The 17,863-nt window shown below is 43.7% G+C and overlaps 1 protein-coding gene across 7 annotated transcripts in view; it reads right to left on the bottom strand.

Annotated features, from left to right (window-relative positions):
* The window catches only part of EVL (Enah/Vasp-like), a 141,313-nt gene that overhangs the window by 12,003 nt on the left and 111,447 nt on the right, over positions 1-17,863 (bottom strand). For 4 of the 7 annotated variants that reach the window (XM_079308183.1, XM_079308182.1, XM_079308185.1 and 1 more), the window contains exons 4-5: positions 5,824-5,887; positions 2,145-2,206 (exon numbers count right to left, since the gene is read on the bottom strand). In XM_079308183.1, coding sequence (XP_079164309.1) covers positions 2,145-2,206; positions 5,824-5,887 — 126 coding nt within the window. Of the gene's footprint in view, positions 1-181; positions 1,046-2,144; positions 2,207-5,823; positions 5,888-17,863 lie in introns of all 7 variants that reach the window. The other 3 variants (XM_079308181.1, XM_079308179.1, XM_079308180.1) reach the window with 1 other exon arrangement.

The following is a 17,863-nucleotide window of genomic DNA, read 5'->3' as shown; positions in this document are numbered from 1 at the left end:
ATCCAAAGTGATTTTGATATTTTTCCACCCCAGTTTCAGAAATCACATGCAGCAGGAGTAGCTTTGTGTCTTTCAGCCCTTTTTCTATGGGTCAGGGACAGTGCCAACCAGTGCCACCTTTTTGAACAGGTGACAGCTGATGCTTTACACAGGTTGCAACTCATTCAAAATCAGTACTTACTCAAGTGGGCAATGGCTGATGATGTCATGTAAGGAGGAGTCCTCCTGGGCATAGCCACCTCAGACACAGCAGCGTGGTGGGGAGGCAATGGAAGACAGTGTGACATGGGCTGGCACCACTGCTGTGCAGGACAAGGTGACACATGGGAGGCTGGGGAGGGAGCCTGGCCAGAGGAGCCGGGGGGGCTGGCGATGGTGGGCAGCGGGGAGCAGGGTGCAGCTCCTAGGTGTGGAAAGAAGGACCCATCCACACTTTTCACCTGGGTTCCAGGGGGGCCTAAAGCAATTTGTTCTTCAGGATGGCTGTTCAGGGGTACATTTGCTGAGGTCTCCCACCCTGCTTTGTCTGTGGGTGCCCTGACCCTGTCGGGTGGGACAGGAATCGCGGGCAGGATGGGGGGACCGCGTGGCTGCAGGGCATCACCCCTCTGCAGAGATGGTGCACTTGTGGCAGAGGGAGAAGAAGGCTGAGGAGAGCAGGGAAGAGAAGAGCCCCTGAGAGGCTGGTGAGAGGGAAAGGGAAAATGGGAAGGATGGAGAGGCGGTGGAGAGAGCGAGGTGCGCCTGATGCCTGGCATGACAGTCCTGCCATTTGGGCAGGGTGGAGGGGAGGAACCTGGGGCTGTTGGCAGCTCAGAGGTCGAGTGCCTGTGCAGGAACTGTGGGGGATCCCTGGCTCTCCCCTGGGATAGGAAAGGGGATGGACAGCTGGGCTCAGGGACAGAGGGTGCTGAAGAGACAGCGCTGGCTTGAGGTAGTGGGGGGAGCACGACACCAGAGGCAGGAGCACCACAGTTACTAGAGGCAGGAGGAGGAGACTGGGGATGACTGGGGGCAGAGCATATGCTTGGCTGAAGGGTGGAAACTAAAAGAACAGAAAAGAGAAATGAAAAGAATAAGGTGGGTATGCAGGAAGGAACGAAACCAAGGCAAAGTGGAACGGAGGAAAAGGAACCGTGAAGTAAACGCAAACAGAAACTCAAACAAAGCAAAGAGGAGATGGTGCAGGCACCAGCTTGGGGATTTCCAGCCCTCAGCAGAACCGGAGGGGTGTGCAGAGCAGAACCCTGCAGCACGGGATGGGCTGCACGCTCTGGTGCCAGTGAGGCTCCTCCAAACCCCACGTGAATCTGAGTCAGGATCACGAGCATCACCCCTGCACCAGGGACAGGTGCAAGGGACAGGCTCAGCACAGAGGTGGCTGCCTTGTAGGCAGAGAGGGAACAGCCAGCAGTCCCTAGGAGACATGTCCCATTCCTCATGGATGCCAAGGCAGGATTTTGACTAAGTTCCCTACACAGAAGAGCACTCTAACCTCTGCTGAAACAGGAGTCCAACTCTTTCTGTCACCAAAGGCATGTGTGTGTGTCTGAGCTGGTTTCTAGTCAAAAAGTTTAACAGCTGAGGAAAAAACATTTCACATATGTGGCCATATCAACTGAAAAAACTTGCCCAAAACCAAAGCCCAACACAAGATGGTCATCTTGGCTTGCTTGCTCTGTCTCCTTTCAGAGAGGTAAAGCCATACCTTGTATCTATAAACTATTCCTGCCATCTCTTCTCTCAGCTCAGTGCAACTTAATATGCTATAGAAGATTTTTGCAAGCTCATTAAATATATATATTTTTTCCATTAAGTTCACAGAAGACTTCATGATCACAAAATCCCCAAGGAAGAGCATCTAGAGCTGTATCTTCCTCTGTGCTGTAGCTTTTTTGTGCTGCAGAGCAATAGGGAGTGCCTGAGCACATCCAGCACACCAACCCCTTTGTGCTGACATCCCCTGCAAGCACAGAGTCACTCTGTGGTGGCTGTGCTACCTGCTGTCCTCAGGGGTGTGGAAGAAGCATGGCCAGGCCCCCTTGGTACACCTAAAATGCCTAGCTTTTGTACAGCACCCCACAAACCCCAAAAACAGCCAGAGGAGACAGGGAGAGATTGTATCTGCTTGAATTGATACGTGCCTGTGGTAGAGGTTCTTCTTTCCAGAGATTCCTGGCGCTGTTGCTGTTGCTCCATCACTTGTCTAAAACAACAATGAAAAAACACTTGGTCATTAGGTATTCCTTATAATTTTGAGTAAAAGCTTTATACCCTGAGAAGCAGTGTGTGTCTGGGGACAGAGCTGATGGAGTGAGATGGAGCTGGGTCTGATTTCACTTGCCCTGGCCACAGCAATGCCAGTTCACACATTGGGAAGCTTAACCAGGACACAGCCCTGCATGCACTAGACACTGCAGGGGTGTTTGATCCATTAAGATAACTCCCCAGTGGCTCTGAAAAGGAAGGGGCAGTGCCCAATGCCCAGGGGAGCACAGCAAACATGCATGCTGTTAACTGAAGCCATTTAGGCAAACCTCCCTGCTCAAGCAGCATCCCCTGGAGGACACAGGATTCTGTCCAGCTTCTGAGCATCTCCAGGGAAGGAAATATTCAAAAACACACAGTCCAGAATCTTTTATGAATCAGGAGCCCAAAGCACTTGTATAAAATTAGCATAGTAGAATGAAAATATAGCAAAGCTGTTGGAACCCTGAAGCCTGGGAGTTTTGAACTTTCTGTACTTGCTGGCACTGATCCCCAGGGGAACATTGCTTTTGACCTAAGGCCTTGGTGAAGGCTTCCAAATTCAAGTGATGGAGTTAGAATCACTGGTGTGTAGTTTGAACAGAAGTGTGTAATATCACATAGTGAAGGGTTTGAAATTTGGAGTTTGAGGATATAGTAATGAGTATGAGACAAGATGAAAGTTTTTTGGGTGGTGGCTTCTGCTTCCTTCTTGTTCCTCCTTCTTCTTAGTTTTAAGTAGTATTTTTATGACTGGATGAAGGATGCCACACTGCAGGTCACGGGTGTTTAGTTCACGGGTGTTTAGTCATTAGGTCAAAAGTATAAATAATATAGATGTTAGTTTTAAATTAGATAGCTAGGCCTTAAAAGACCTTGTAATGAGCAAAATATAACTCTATTTTCTCACTTTTAGCCTGTTAGCTAGTGTAGCTAACAGTACTATAGATAACAATTAATAAACAACTAAATCTTTGTATCTTGTGGTTCAATCCCAGCTCTGACTGAAGGCAAACAAAAAAGAAGATAGCCACTAATACAAAGCATCCTTTTGGTGCTGACTGTACAAGGTGCACATCCAAGCCCTTTGGCACTGGCCAGCCCAGCTGTGCCTGTGGCACCAGCAGCCCCAGCCCTGCTGAGCCCTCTGCAAGCAGCCAGGGCAGCTCTGCACTGCTGCTCTTTTGGCACCTTCCCCAGGAGCTGCCAGCCCTGGCCAGGCTCAGGCAGGATGCAGGGATGTGCAGTTCCAGGGGCCCAGCAGCAGAGGTCTGCTCTGCCACGCTGGACTGCTCCTGCAGGAAGGGATGTTCCTGGCCCCACCACAAACTCACCTTGGCTCCTTGGAAAAAGCCTGATAGCTAAAAACCAGACTGCTTTCCAGGCTTCTTGTGCATGGATATGAGCTAAAGATTTCAACAATGTTAAAACACCACTCTGAATTTATCTTGCTGAAGCACTTGGTAATAAAGTTTATTACTATTTCCTTCCACAGTTTCTAGGTCAAATTTGCCCTTCTAAGTCTCATTTATCATTAGATCAGTCTTCACTGTGTGATTTTCTCTTTTCTCAACAGCTTCACTTCACTTACACAGTAAAGCAAGCTCAAGTAAAGCAAGCTCTTACAGAATCAACATTTCTATTTTGACTCCTTGCACAGAATTTTAAGACACCTCCCTGCTACATTTTTACTTTTACTTTCCAGAGTCTGCAATGCTGAGCAATTCTATCTTATTTATATACCAATAGAAGTTTTTAAAATAAAAAAAAAAAGTCCATAAAAATAAAGTTATATTATGTAGAAAAGAAGAATATCTTAATTTGCAAAACAAATTTTCTGTATTTCATATCTAGTTCAATATATGGGAAAGGAAAATAAATCATATTGCTGTGGAGGGATGAATCCTAAAGTGGTTTTCTGTTCAGGACATGCAATCCATGCAATTTCTAGAAAACTGCAGGATTCTGAGAAAATCAGCATATGTGCAAAGGTGAATCACTTTTGAGAAAGTCTTAGTTGGTTGATTCAACTGATGTAATTTAAGCTATGACACTTCAAAACAAATAAATAGAAATCTTTATTTCAGTACATAGCCTAGCTCTTTCTTGATTGTTATAGATGCACCAGCATCAATTTCACTGCTAAAATTTCAATTGCTAACACACATACTAAGAATTTTCTGAGCATACTGTCCCCTACCTTAGCCTGGCATTTATGAGCAAAATTTGATGATGAACAGCTTGATACATACATTTTCCTAATTAAACCTGGGGAAAATTCTTGAGAACCAACCAGGAAAATCACAGTCTGACAGAACTGGAAAGAAATATGGGTAAAACACCCCCAAATCATTAGAGCTGCTGCAGAACAGACTGAGGTGCAGGGTGCAAAAATCCAGAAAAGAAGTTAGCACTGCCACTTGAAGCCACTGGGGTTCAGACTAGCCCTTTCTGCCCTTGGTCAGAAGCAGTTTGTAGGTGCCAAATGCACCCTCCCACACATGCTAAAATGAGAAGTTCTTAAACTCTTAAGAAGTTAAATTTATTCCAGTCAAACTAAATAAAGCCTGGGATTGGCACAAGGCTACTTAAAGAGTATGCAAGGAGAAAAGTATAAGAGAGGACAAATTACACTCTGACTTAAAAATATATTCTTTAAATATTTGTGTAAAGATCTCTAAAAAACCTTTTATACAGACAAAATTGCAGAGTAGATATCATAACTTAATTTCCTTCCTGCTTACAAGATGTTAAAAAAAAAAATCCTAGGCTTAAAATTAGGTCTGCTCTATGCTTAAAGAATGCATCAGCATAATTAAAGCTGAAAGTCCTCTAGTGCAGATGCAGTAATATCTAACTGCATCTACTGGCATATCTTATTCCACTCCAGTGGAGCAAAAGAAGTTTTCCTAGGGCCATGTGCCCTGTAGCAGCCAAACAATACCTACCCAAAGGGCTTTTACTGCCTCTAAACAAAAAAGAATAAATAAAATATTTTTATTCAAACATTGTTAAGCTGCTCACATTTTAAATGTACAGAATAGACACCCAAGCTGGAGGCCTGAATTACATATGGTCTGCAGAATCAGTGACTTCCACTGCTTAAAGGAAGAGCTGGACCAAGTTTTTCAGGAAGGCAGTGGGAGAAACAATATTGCCTGCCTTGGCATGAGCAGGGGCTCTCTGACCTTTATGATAATTCTGCTATCCCAAAGTAAATCTCAGGTGAAATATCACTGCTGACCCATTTAACAGTCATGAGTAAATCCCTACTAAATCTCAGGTCCTACACAGTTATTCATACAGGTGCAGAAAACTAGTTTCCCTACACTTTCCTTCTAAGTTTTGGAGGCAGGAAGACTCCTGAGTACCTACCAAGCAAAGAGTTTACCTAGAGTGTGAACTTTGGCTTGCCTCACCCTTTAGCAGTCACTTCAGAATCATTAGCAATAATTAGAAAACATTCAGAACCAGCTCCAAATGTGTACAAGTAAAAAGAGCAGTGTCTGCTGGTGAACAAGGACTGCATGTTTATCCAAGTTACAGGCTAGAACTCTGCCACAGTGATGAACTCACCTTCTCTGTGCTTCCATCTCATCTGGAGATGGACCATTCTGGATCTGGCGCTGGGCAGCTGGACCTACAGAAAAAGAGAGGATGCTGTGAGGAAAACAAATGTGTCTGACTTTGAAAAAACAGTGCCACTCGGATTGCTTCTCCACCTTACTAAGACAGACAAACCTCAAGCATTGTCTTCTTTTTGCTTTATTATTATTTTTAGTTCTTTTCTTCCCCTATTAGACAAATCACTGCCTCCTGTACATTTTTAGTCCCACTGGGAGAATCCAGGGGCTAAATGTGGGAGCAGATTTGTCCAGAAACTTGGCACCAGGGTTGTAGATTACAGACTAATCCCTTGATGATGTGAACACCTGCAGTGTTCCAAAAGTTGCCCTGTAGGATAGCCCATTGCACTGGGATGCAATTTTAGCTTTTTGACATGGTTCAGCTCCATCCCCCAAGTATTGTTCTGTGCTTGCACAGAAATTCAACTGCCTTGATGAAGCTGGGACCACACATTGTGCTAACTTGTGCTGCTCTGGTGCTGAGCTGGCATCAAAAGCTGCCTGATGGAAGCTGCTAAGAGATGCAAAATTAAACAAGACTTCCACAAAAGTGGCTTTTCTTTTTACAATGATGTGGTCTTCTTCTGGGGGGATCCACATCAAGCTGAGCTTTCACTGGCATCCACCAAAAAAAGCTGACTATGTATGTGACCATTTCAGTCACATCTCCTCTCCTGACTGATCATTTAATCTGTTCTTGGATATTTAATTAAAGACATTGACAATACATGCCATTTTCAGAGAGAAACAATTATTCTGAAAATAAAAATAGCTACTGGTAACATAAGTGGTCTTGCATCTATTACGAGGATTGTTCCATTCATTTGAAGAGGTGGGGTTCAACTTGGATTAAACAGATAAGACTTATATTAGCAACATAACAGCAATTTTCCTGATAAACTGGAAAGAAATCAGCTATGTGCAGGAAATTATTATGCCTACCTTATTTTTTCATTTTCACATGTAAAACTTCACCCTTTTAAAAGTTATCCAACAAGAGCAAGTCAGAATTAAACACGTACAAACCTAAATATGTCATTCTCAAATTGTTAAGCATAATTATCTCTATATTTTTTACGTATTACTGCCAGGCTGAATGTTATCTGAAAACCAATTAAGAAAGTATGAAAACAGGAAAGATGGCAGAAATGCATCACAGTGAGAAATTCCAGAGCATTGACTGATCATGAGAAAATTGTGCATATTTTTGAAATGTGTTTAAGGACTAACATTTGAAGTAAGAATACACAGAACTTCCTGAAAACCAGGCCTGTGCATTCTAATTTTGGATCTCTCAAAAATGAAGCCAGCGACAACCACTAAGCCAAAAGTTCTGACATTTAAAAATATCCTATGGCTTGGCACGAAGGCAGTTCACTTCTTTAATGGCTCAAGTGTTGTTTATCAGAGGTCTTTGGCAAACTGCTTAGACAGAAATTTTGTAAAGATCACACAAAACAATGAATGTGGGGGAGCAGGTGATTGCTTTGGGAAGTTTTGGGAAGTTTTGCCTCTGGGAAAAACTCAGCAAGTATTTGGGAACCACACAAGCAGGTGGCTCACGTGAAAGGAGTTCAAGGTATAGCAAGGATCTTCTAGAAACTCCACGTGAGGAAGGCAGGGACAGCTCTTAGCCTGCTCAGGCACAGCTCCTGCACACAGAAGGCAGGGATTAATTTCATGCTTGATTCTGTACATGGATGCTCTGCTGTGCACGTACAGCAGACAGCTGGGAGGCTGAGGGGGGCTCAGTCCAACTGGATTTCTAGGCTTAATTCCCCTCCACATTTTTAGGTTATTTCTCAGACAGAAGCAGGCATGAACAGTGAGTGCTCTTGGTGATGCCATCCTCATTTGAAGATGCTTCTCTAATTGCCCTGAGCTGTGTCTGACCCTGCCAGAAGAGGCAGGAAGAGAAGAGGCTGGCAGAGAAGAGCACTTCTCAGCACAATGACCAGGAGAAAGAGTTTTGCTTCTGCCCTATTTGCAGCTGCAGAGCTGCTGTGAGTCACATTTTTAGAAAGCAATTAACACAGGAGATACTCTGTGAATGTCTGCGCTTCCTCGCTTGGTTGCTTTGCAATAATTAACCACACTTTTATAGAAGCATCTTGTGATTCAGCTGAAGGCAGATTTTGGGAGCACACAGATGTTTTCTGTGTTTATTTATTTCTCCTCCTACTCAAGCACCCCAGCACCACTCTGGCCCTGCCCAGCTGTCCCTGCAGCAGCAAGGGGATCTCCTGGCACAGGGCACTGCTTTGTGCTGGCTGCTCCTGCACCCCTGCACAGAGATGCCCACATCTGGAACTGTGGCCAGCCAAAAAACAGGAACAAAGCTGTCCCTAAGGAAAACCCATGCCCTGGCTTCCACTGGAGCCAGGAAGGCACAAACAAACAGGAACAATGCCATCCCTTCTCTCTCTGCTGGAGAAGCTCCAAGCAATGTTTATTTTCCTTCTTTTATTTGGCTACAACTGCAAGCAACACTGACTGCATACACTTAGAAAAGTATCAAAACCATTTATTTCCCTGAGCAGCCAGTATTTTGTGCTTCTTTAATACAGCAGGTCCTATCTAACACATTTTCATTCATTATACAGAAAGGAAGTAGCTCCTGCTTGGGGATTTTGCAGCTCCTCTAGCCTCCATGGTGCTTATGGACCAGTCTGGTGAAAGTGGTGGGCTAAGGAAAGGGTCTAGAGTCAGAGCTGAGTTAGAAATACATGTGGGCTTTAAATTCATGATATTGAAATTTTTTGTTTTGCATATGGGAAAAACATGATGATTTTATGAAAAAAAACCCAACAAAATCCCAAAACCACAAACAAACACACACAACCCCCAGCAGATTATAGGAGGAAAGGTGGTGTCAGAGAGACAGACAGCTCTCCCTCACTGTTTGATGATTCCAGCACATGCTGGGATTGTGGGAGACTCTGGTTCAGTCGTCAGGTCTGACCTGTCATTGTTTATATTCTGGCAATGTGACATGAACTCTTGCTTATCCTGACAAGAACAGAAGAAATCTTTCCAGATTACAAGTTTCCGCAAAGCTTTTCTTTCCAACAGCAATATCTTTCAAATAAATTGGCATTTTCTGTCATAAAGCCCCAACATATCAGTTGTTGAAAGCATTTCTGACTGATGCTAACCCCATTATCCCTGTTCAGGTACAGCTGGGCCAGTGTGCAAAGCCACACTGGGAGTCAGCTGGGCAGGGTATTTCACTGCCTCTCCATAACCCCTTCTGGCTCTCCCTGTGCACTTGGGGCTCTTTGCTCTGTCTGACTCCCAGCAGGCAGCCCCACAATCAGGTGTGACACCCAGCCCCAGGATGTCACTGGTGTGACACCCAGTGGGTGCTGTCCCTGCTGCAGCCAGGGTGGGAAGTGCTCTGTGTCCCCACCTCCCACCACCTCCCCATTCACAGCCTGCCTGTCATTTCAGCTCTCTTGTGCTGTTGGCAGTCACACTGCTGCTGCTGCAGAGCCTCTGTCAGCACTTGAACAGCTGCTCTGCCCCAGGGACCTCAGCCTGCTCTCTCCTGTGGGGACTGGAGATGTCCTGGCACAGCCACCACAAGCACCTGTAGGAGTGGGAACAGCAGTGCTGGTGACCAGCTGGGCTATGACACTTCCCTAAACTCATTACTAGAGACAATGATCCTGGACAAAGCACTGATCTAATTAGCCTAGATAGAACCCATAGATAAAGCAGGTGGACACTATTTCTCAGCCAGAGCCAGTGCAACCAGAGTTGGATGACAGGACAGGTCAGGCACACCTAACTTTCCATGGTGAGCTGAAGGACTGTGAAGAGGGATCCCTGCTCACTGCACTGTCACTGTCACTGCAGCTGGGCAGAGCCACAGCCCCTCCAGAGCTGCCACACTGCCAGGGCACTCCTGGGACAGGGGCTTGGACTCACATCCTGCTCCTGCCTTGGGCTGATGTGCAGCAGCACTCTGGCTGAGAGAGGGAGCACACCCCACTACAGAAGGGTTTGGGGAAGTGTCACAAAGCCTGCTTTCAGGAAGTGTGCCTCACTCCTATTAAACATCAACTTGAAATAGAAAGAGTTTCAGAGAGTGTTAGTCTGCATTTTAGCAGAGTACATTAAATACCTTCTATAGCATCATTTACACATGGACCAATCTTCTCCTCTGAGAACTGCAAAGAACTTTATCAACCTTAATTAAGCTTCACCAATGCTATGAGGCAGAAGTGACTTGATTACACCCAGGCCATGTCTGCACAAATAAAATTTGGTTGTATCAATTTACCTACAGGTGAGATTTGCTACTAACACAGTCAAAACTATGTAAAAGGTCACCTAAGGCATTCTTATTCTGAGGCAGACCAAATTTGGTTTGACCTGAGGCAAGTAAAGTGCAGGGAAAGGAGCATTTCCAACTGTGTGCCAGAAAACCTTCTCTACCTCAGTTCCTTGTTCCTTGGTGACCAACAGTGCTATGAGTCTATGGCAGAGCAAAGTAAAACAATCCTCTTAAAATCATCCCCAGCAATGCTTAAAATAACCTGAGTTTACCTTATACCACACTGGACAAGGAGCAGTGTCTATCAGGTACCAACTCTCAGCTGAATTCTAGAAATTCCCGTTTAGAAGCTATTAAAAGCACCATTCCCAAGGCTGCAACTGCTTTGCTTTTATCTTTTACCTTTTACCTCTAGATTACTTTAATCTAACATGAGACAGGCCCTGCTTGAAGTGAAATAAGGGTGTGAGCACACTGTATGAAGTCTGTTCATTTGAACTAAAAACTGATTTAACGTTGACTGCTGAAACTTTCTGATGCAGATAAGATTTAAGGATAGTGACAGAGCTGGAAAAACAAGCCTTGTATTTAACACAGGAGTGCCCTAGTTCACACCTCCTGCAAGGACTTATGTACAGGTGCATGTGCTGTGCACAATCCTTTTCTTCCCGCTTTTTTGGAATTGATGGAATTGCACATGCTGCGAGTGTGCACTGGGCAGGATGGCAGACATGAGATCCAGAGGGGACTTACCAGACAAAAAAAGGTGTGCAAAGATCCAGTGCTGGAAGATGATTAGAAAGAAACCACCTACTACTGAGTACACCAACATGAAACCAGTGCCTTTGAGCTGAATGCTAAAACTGGTAATTCCATTATTTTGCATAAAATATGATGTCACTTGTTTGATCCATGTTCATCATGGCACTGATACAGCATTTGGTAATTTTTCATGCTTGTGTCTTGGTTGAGCTGGTGGAGAAAAACTTACTTTTTTCCTCCTGAATGCAACAGAGATGAGACAGTGCTAAAGCAGCTCCTGCAGCAAGCAGGGGTCTCAGTAAATATGTAAAGGACATGGCTTGGCTGCTTTTATCTCAGCAACAGTGCCTCAGCTCAGCACAGGTCACCTCTCACATAAGAAACAGCACCACCAGCTTTAAAAAAGATTTTAAAATTACACATAGGTGACTGTACAAACAGCAAACCTTTCACAGTGAGGTGGCTCCAGGGCTCCTGGAGTCAGAATCTGTCCCAAAATGCAGCCTGGAGTGGTGGGAATGCATCCCCATAGTTGGGGCAAGCAACAGGGACGGGAGTCCATGTGTTCTGGTATGGGACTCTCTGTATTTTATCTGCTGACTGATTAACATAAAACATAAGAACTGTGTAAGAACTGGAAATTATTTTCCTCTCAGCAGCTCAGCTGTAATAGGAAGACCAAAACACACCCTGATCTAGAATGGCATGAGATTTTGGGGTGGGGGAAGTTGAGCAAGGATCTGCCTGGGCAGGGGAAGTGGCTGAACCTGGTTCCCCCCTTCCAAGGAAGGGCTTCCAGCACCTGACCTCGAGGATGGCAGCCCAGGGAAGGTGATGGCTGCACATCTGAGTGGATCAGGGCTCAGTGCTGCAGAGCCCAGACCTGGGCAGTGCTGGCTCTCCAAGAAACAGAGAGAAACTCTGGCAAGAGGAATGCAGGACAGAAAAAGATGGAATTTGAGCATCCCAAGGGGATTCTGCTTACTGTGCTGAGCTCTGAGCACAACAGGACTAATCCAGCAATGGCCCAATTATGTGTTGATGAAATAGAGGTGGATAAGGCAGCACCTGCCAGGTGGGGGGACTGCCAGCACCTCCCCCAGCACTGCTGCAGGGGCCCTGATGCATTTAGAGAAGCAGCCTTGTTCCACAAGCATGGTAAGTAGGCATCCAACTTAGCTGATGACCAATTGCTTTTGTTAGGGGAGCTGCCTCTGGCTCTAAGTAAACTGTTACGTGCATAGAAAAGTATAGAAAGAAAAATTTTACTTTTTTATTATTCTCAAAAAAAAAAAAGGCATAATTTAATTTCTAAGGGTATAATTTCAATATTGGTGGCTTTATAAATGTGCTCAGGGAAGATGATGGGAGAAGATGTCAATCAGTGCCAGAAGTTAAAAAGTAATCTGTAAAATTCAGGACCATGAGATTAGCTTAAAAAATAAATAAATAAAAGAAAAATAAATTAACCCCACAATTATTAGTAGCAAATAAACAAGCCCCCAAGTGCTTCTGGTTCCCTCCTTTTTTTGATTGTTTTTCAGAATGTGCATCAAGCCTATTTTCCTGAACATCCAGGATTGAAACTTTTCAATAAAGGTAAAGATTAGCTCATAATATTGTGCCTCTAGGCAGTAATGGAGCTTTAAGGAAAACACCAAGTACCATCAGAATCTCATTAAAATCCAAAGCATGGGCCATCCTGAGAAGCTGCACCTCCCCACCACTGCAATGGCAAGAGCCCAGGCAGTGGATGCTCCAAAGAAGCTGAGAGTGGAAATCAATACACACCATCTAAAGACAGGGGTTACATTGCACAGATATTTGCCTGAATTCAGTTTAGTGGGGACATGGATCATTTCACTCAGTATCAGTCTGCCAGGTGCTGTCTGAACAGGGGCAGGGACACTGCAATGCTGCCCTGTGCTCTGCATTGCTGAGCTCATCCACTTTCCCTTGGATGTCTCAAGCCCCACACATCTGTTCTGTGAAATATAAACTATCAACTTTTAGCTAAGTGTGACTCTCTGTATTTCTGCACCCAATTAAGTGCATATACATGTTTATACCCTTTACCCATCTCTTTTACATCAAATAAAAAGCAGGGATTTTATACTTTTTTTTTTTTTTTTGACAAATTGAATTTCTGAAAATTTCTGAAGTCATAGGGAAAAACAACCCAGTTACTGGCATGGACAGCAGTTCAATCAGCCAATATTTACACACATAGCTGGTCAAACATCATCTCTAGTTTTGCTTAACTATAGGATTTATGAGACATTAGATCAGAAATGTATATACACCCACTGTAGCCTGGTTCAGCACCCAAGGCACCAAGAGCAGCATGGTCTATTCCTGCCCATCTCCACATACAACCTTGCAATGCAAGGCTCTGTTTTCAATGTCTTCTTTCTGTTTCCCTGCTGGTAGCTCAGTAAACACCTCAGGGCAGTATTTTCCACCATGTGGAGAGCAGCAGGGCCCATAGATGCATTGAAGCACCATGCACACACAGAAAACAACACATTATAAACACACAGTTTGCATCTAGGTAATGGTCAAGATGCAGACAAGATCTATTTTACCAAGATTTAAATCCCAACACTGCTGTAAGGCAACTATGATGGGCACCTCTACATGGGTAAGAATACTGGACAGAAGAGGATTTTGCCACAAAACACAAGCAATGAAGATATATTTCAAGATTTATGAAAGAAAAAAAAAAAAACAACCAACAAACCACATGGAAAAATAACTTTAGAAATAGGTAGGATTCCTTAATAATTAAGTTGCAGTCTCAAATAATTTCAACAGATAAACAAAATATTCAAATACAGCACCTGATCCCATTCACACTTACACCCAAAGCCAAACTATTTGCTTAAGGGAGGCAAAAGTCCCACTGACTAGAAAGGCCTAGAGTAAATCTATTAATCTCTGCAAATCTTAATTTCCAGAAGACCTAACAGAAATTGACAACAGTCACAGGCAGGTCACTATGGAGAAAAAAAATAGCCAAATATTGCACTAACTATAGCAGGAATAAAATGCAGCCCTTCTTCATATCTGTTTTTTAAAACCATTATCTATTCCATGGTACAGATGCTATTCACTAGCAGTAAAAACAGAAGCATCCAACACATTTATTCAGAGGTCACCATCCCACCCCCTTGCTGTAATGACCTCTCCTGATTTAACAGCCCTGACTAATGCCAGCATCTCCTCAACCTAATGGGCCATTTCTCTCAAATACTCTCTCAGCCTCCTGCTGCCCACCTGCCTGAATTAAGAGCAAATTAAAGACAAACAATCTATCCCTGAGATACAACAGGGAGAGGTTTCCTAACAGGATGGGGATAGAGACTGTCTCCACACAACACCACTCTGGCACGAGCATCCCTTCCCCCTTCCCAGGGTGGCTCCTGCAGGAGCCCAGCATGCAGGGGACGTGCAAGGCAGGGGAGGATTCCATCACCTACAGGACATTCGGCACAGCACGATGCAGTCACAGTGGCAGAGGCAGAAGCAGTGCCAGATCCATTCCCTGCTGACCATAGTATGGCCACAGCCTGCCCAGCACTCCCTGCCACAGGCCAGGTTTCACCAGCTGTAATCAATCCCCTGCTGCAGCAGCACAGTGGGCCTGGCCACTTAAATATTTAATTGGACCCTTTTCCTCACCTATCACAACACTTTGGGATGTCTGAAGCCAGACTCCATTGTCTGGACTTTCACAGAATGCTGAAAAAGTAAGAAAGAAATTGCATTTTCTGCCTCCTGCCCCAATCCGACCTCCCTGTGTTCACCTACATGCAAGCAATTACAATAAAAGCAAAGTGTGAATTAACTGAAAGTTCAGTTGTCTTGGGGGAAAAATGGATGCTATTGAACATGCAGCATCAAGTTCACTGGTAGTTCTGAAGTCAAATGTTGAGCACTAATCTTAAAATGTAAGTGTGAAACAAGATGGATTCAGAAATATGTAAACATGGCTTAAAATCCCATCTACTATTAAATTTTCTCTTCATCATCCCATCAGACCTGATCTTCTCTGATCCTAACACTTCAACCTTTTTACTTTGCCTACAAATCACTTTCCTCTTCTATATTTAAGTATGGCAGGTCTTCCAGGCAATCCAGTTGAAGCTAACAGAGTTTGTACAAGGAGGCTAAACAAAATATTTATTTGCTCTCCACTTCTGCCTTATCACCCCTGATCCATTTCTTTCCCTTCTCTTCACCTTTGCATTCTCTGTCTGCTGGGGACTTCACACAGCTTAATGCTCTACTCCTCAAGCAAATTCATAGCTGATGTAGGGGATGCATCTCCATAGCTTCAGTGACACTACTCTGATATAGATCAATTAGTGTTTTGACCCACTGAACTCATCAGCTAAGTCTTTTATCTAATATCTGATTTTTTAGAATATGTTGAATAAAAATTCAAAGTTTTTATAATTGTAAGTTACCTATGTCTACACACAGGTGAAACCCATAATTAGCAGTGTATCAGATCCACTCCTATAACTCTCAGGCAATACTTACTCATCATAACTGAGTAGCTGCTACTCTCTGTACCTGCCTCTCACAACGACTCATAATGTAGATATACTGATAGCAAAGCTGCTTATCATATGTTTTCTAATGCTTGCTGCTATGAATTATTTATGTCCCATTTTAAGTCTACAATATCAATACCTCTCAGGTGTTCCCCACTATCAGATGGAGCAAAACAAGCATTAACCAATCAATATCTGAGACAGCAAAAACTCTAACAGTAAACTATCTTTTTCACTATGGCACACAGATGGTCTAAACTCTACCTGCATATGCTCATTGTTTTCTGCTTTCTGGCTTATGAAGCCATTAGAGGCATATCAGAAACAGGAGTATTAAAGTCAAACCTGAGTGTAAATTCAGGGTCTCACAGCCATAAAGGCTAATGGTTTTATACAACTACATTCTGAGGATTTAAGAAGATTCAGGAATATATTTAAATGAACAAAAATGGCATTAAAATTGTAAAATTGTAGGCCATATCTTATATCCGGGACTCCAGTTTTCCTAGAGAACACGGTATCATTAAACCATTGCATTTTCAGTTTTGAGGGCACTTCAAGTCCTTTTTGTTCTCCTGTGCTTTCTTCCTGTATGTCACACTGAAGGACTGAAGGGAAGCATCTGGCTGATGTAAAATATCAGCTCTACAAAGTGCTCACTTATCCTGCAACACCACTGGAACCACCTGCTTTTCAAGAGAAAACACTATTACACAAATGTAGGCAATTTAAAACAGTGTATCAAACTAATGACAGAATCTGAAAATCCAGAGATGTACAACTTAATTCTGTCATAAGAATGCATCTAACTCTTTCAGTGACTTATTTGGCTGAGATTATGTTACCCCATATTTTCTTTATTATTTTTTTACACACTTATCTCTCGAGTCTTATCACAGTGAGGTTGTGGTTTCTACAAGGTTAAATATGGTAATGCCGAATAAAAAGCTAAAAAATATCCTTCAAAGCCAAACAGCATCTCAGAGACTCTCAAATTGATCTTATAGAGATTAACAAATTCCTACAGATCCTTTGGCAGACTTACCACCTGCACAGCAAACTCGCTGCCAGCAGTCTGCCATGGAGCCAGAAAACCAGTGAGTGTGTGTGATAACTCCTGCCTCCACCCCAACTCCACCCTCCTCCCTAAAATTGACAGAGTATTTTCAAATAGCTCATTCAAACACAACCTGGGGCAGCAAAGCCAGGGCCACCATGTGACTGAGTAAACAGCAGAGCAGGAGAGTTCTCATGGATTGGGAACAGGTTCCTCAGAGACCTCACCACCACTTCTGATTCTGGAATAAAGATTGGTATCCACAATCCCACCAGCAAGAGAGTCGCCCCTTTTAAGTGGAAATAGCAGCATGGCCCACAGGAAAAATAAAGACCCTGAAGAAGGCATCTGCCCCAGACATTATGACATGACTCACCACCTCTGCTTCTATTTTGGATAAACAACGTTATGACTTGCTGGACACTATCAGTCTTGGTCCAAGCTTGGGGGAGAAAAATCTGGTGTGGCCAAATTGTGAAAATACTTTTGTACCACCAGCACTGGGATTCCTGAGCTGTGGTACATGTGCCACCAGCTGCATGCAAGTCATTCAAAAGGGATACTCTTATCGTGCAGTACTGGGCACAACCCTGCCCCCCAAAAATCTTATAATTTCTTATTAGCATTGCTTGACCCTCACAAATGTTACAGCCCAGCTTGCCTGTAGCAGCACAGATGATTCCTGAATGAGGAGCACTTGCAGATGCTGTGCACCTAAAGAGATTTTAGGTAGCCATTCAATTGACCTCCTCTTACTCCTGTATATAAAAAACCCTTGACCTCATTTTGAGCATGAAGCAATACAAGCTGGCTGGAACACAAGCACTCCCCCAACTAACTGCTCCTGTAATCCTTGCAACAGGAAATCAATTGTGAAAATAGCATTTTGACAAATATAAATCACTACTGACAAGAAGGCTGACCTCTTGATGCCCAGCACTTACCTGGTGCAGCAGCCTGCTGGAAGGAGATGTGCTAGAAAAATGCTTCTTTTTTAAACAGAAGTTGGAAAACACTAATTCCACAATCTGCAGCATGGAAAATAAAGGACAGCTCTGATCCTGCAAGTAGCAGGCAGGCAGGTGACTCTCCTACATGAAGCCTTTTGAAGGAAGGCTGTAATTATCTGGTTGAGCACCTACTGATTGTATCTGGAGACTGTGCAAATAAGAGCCAATGTGCAGCTCATGTCATTTTACTTTCTGTACATTTTGTCCTTAATTGAAAAGGTTGCTTTCCTTTTCTATTCCTAATATCTATTATCCATGCTTGAGAAGGCACTTAACAGCACATTAGACAGCTAAGAACCCAGAGGCTGTGCCAAAACTGAAAT

The sequence above is a fragment of the Erithacus rubecula genome, assembly GCF_903797595.1.
Source record: "Erithacus rubecula genome assembly, chromosome: 6".
Lineage (NCBI taxonomy): Eukaryota > Metazoa > Chordata > Aves > Passeriformes > Muscicapidae > Erithacus > Erithacus rubecula.
This window is presented reverse-complemented; position numbering and strand designations above follow the sequence as displayed.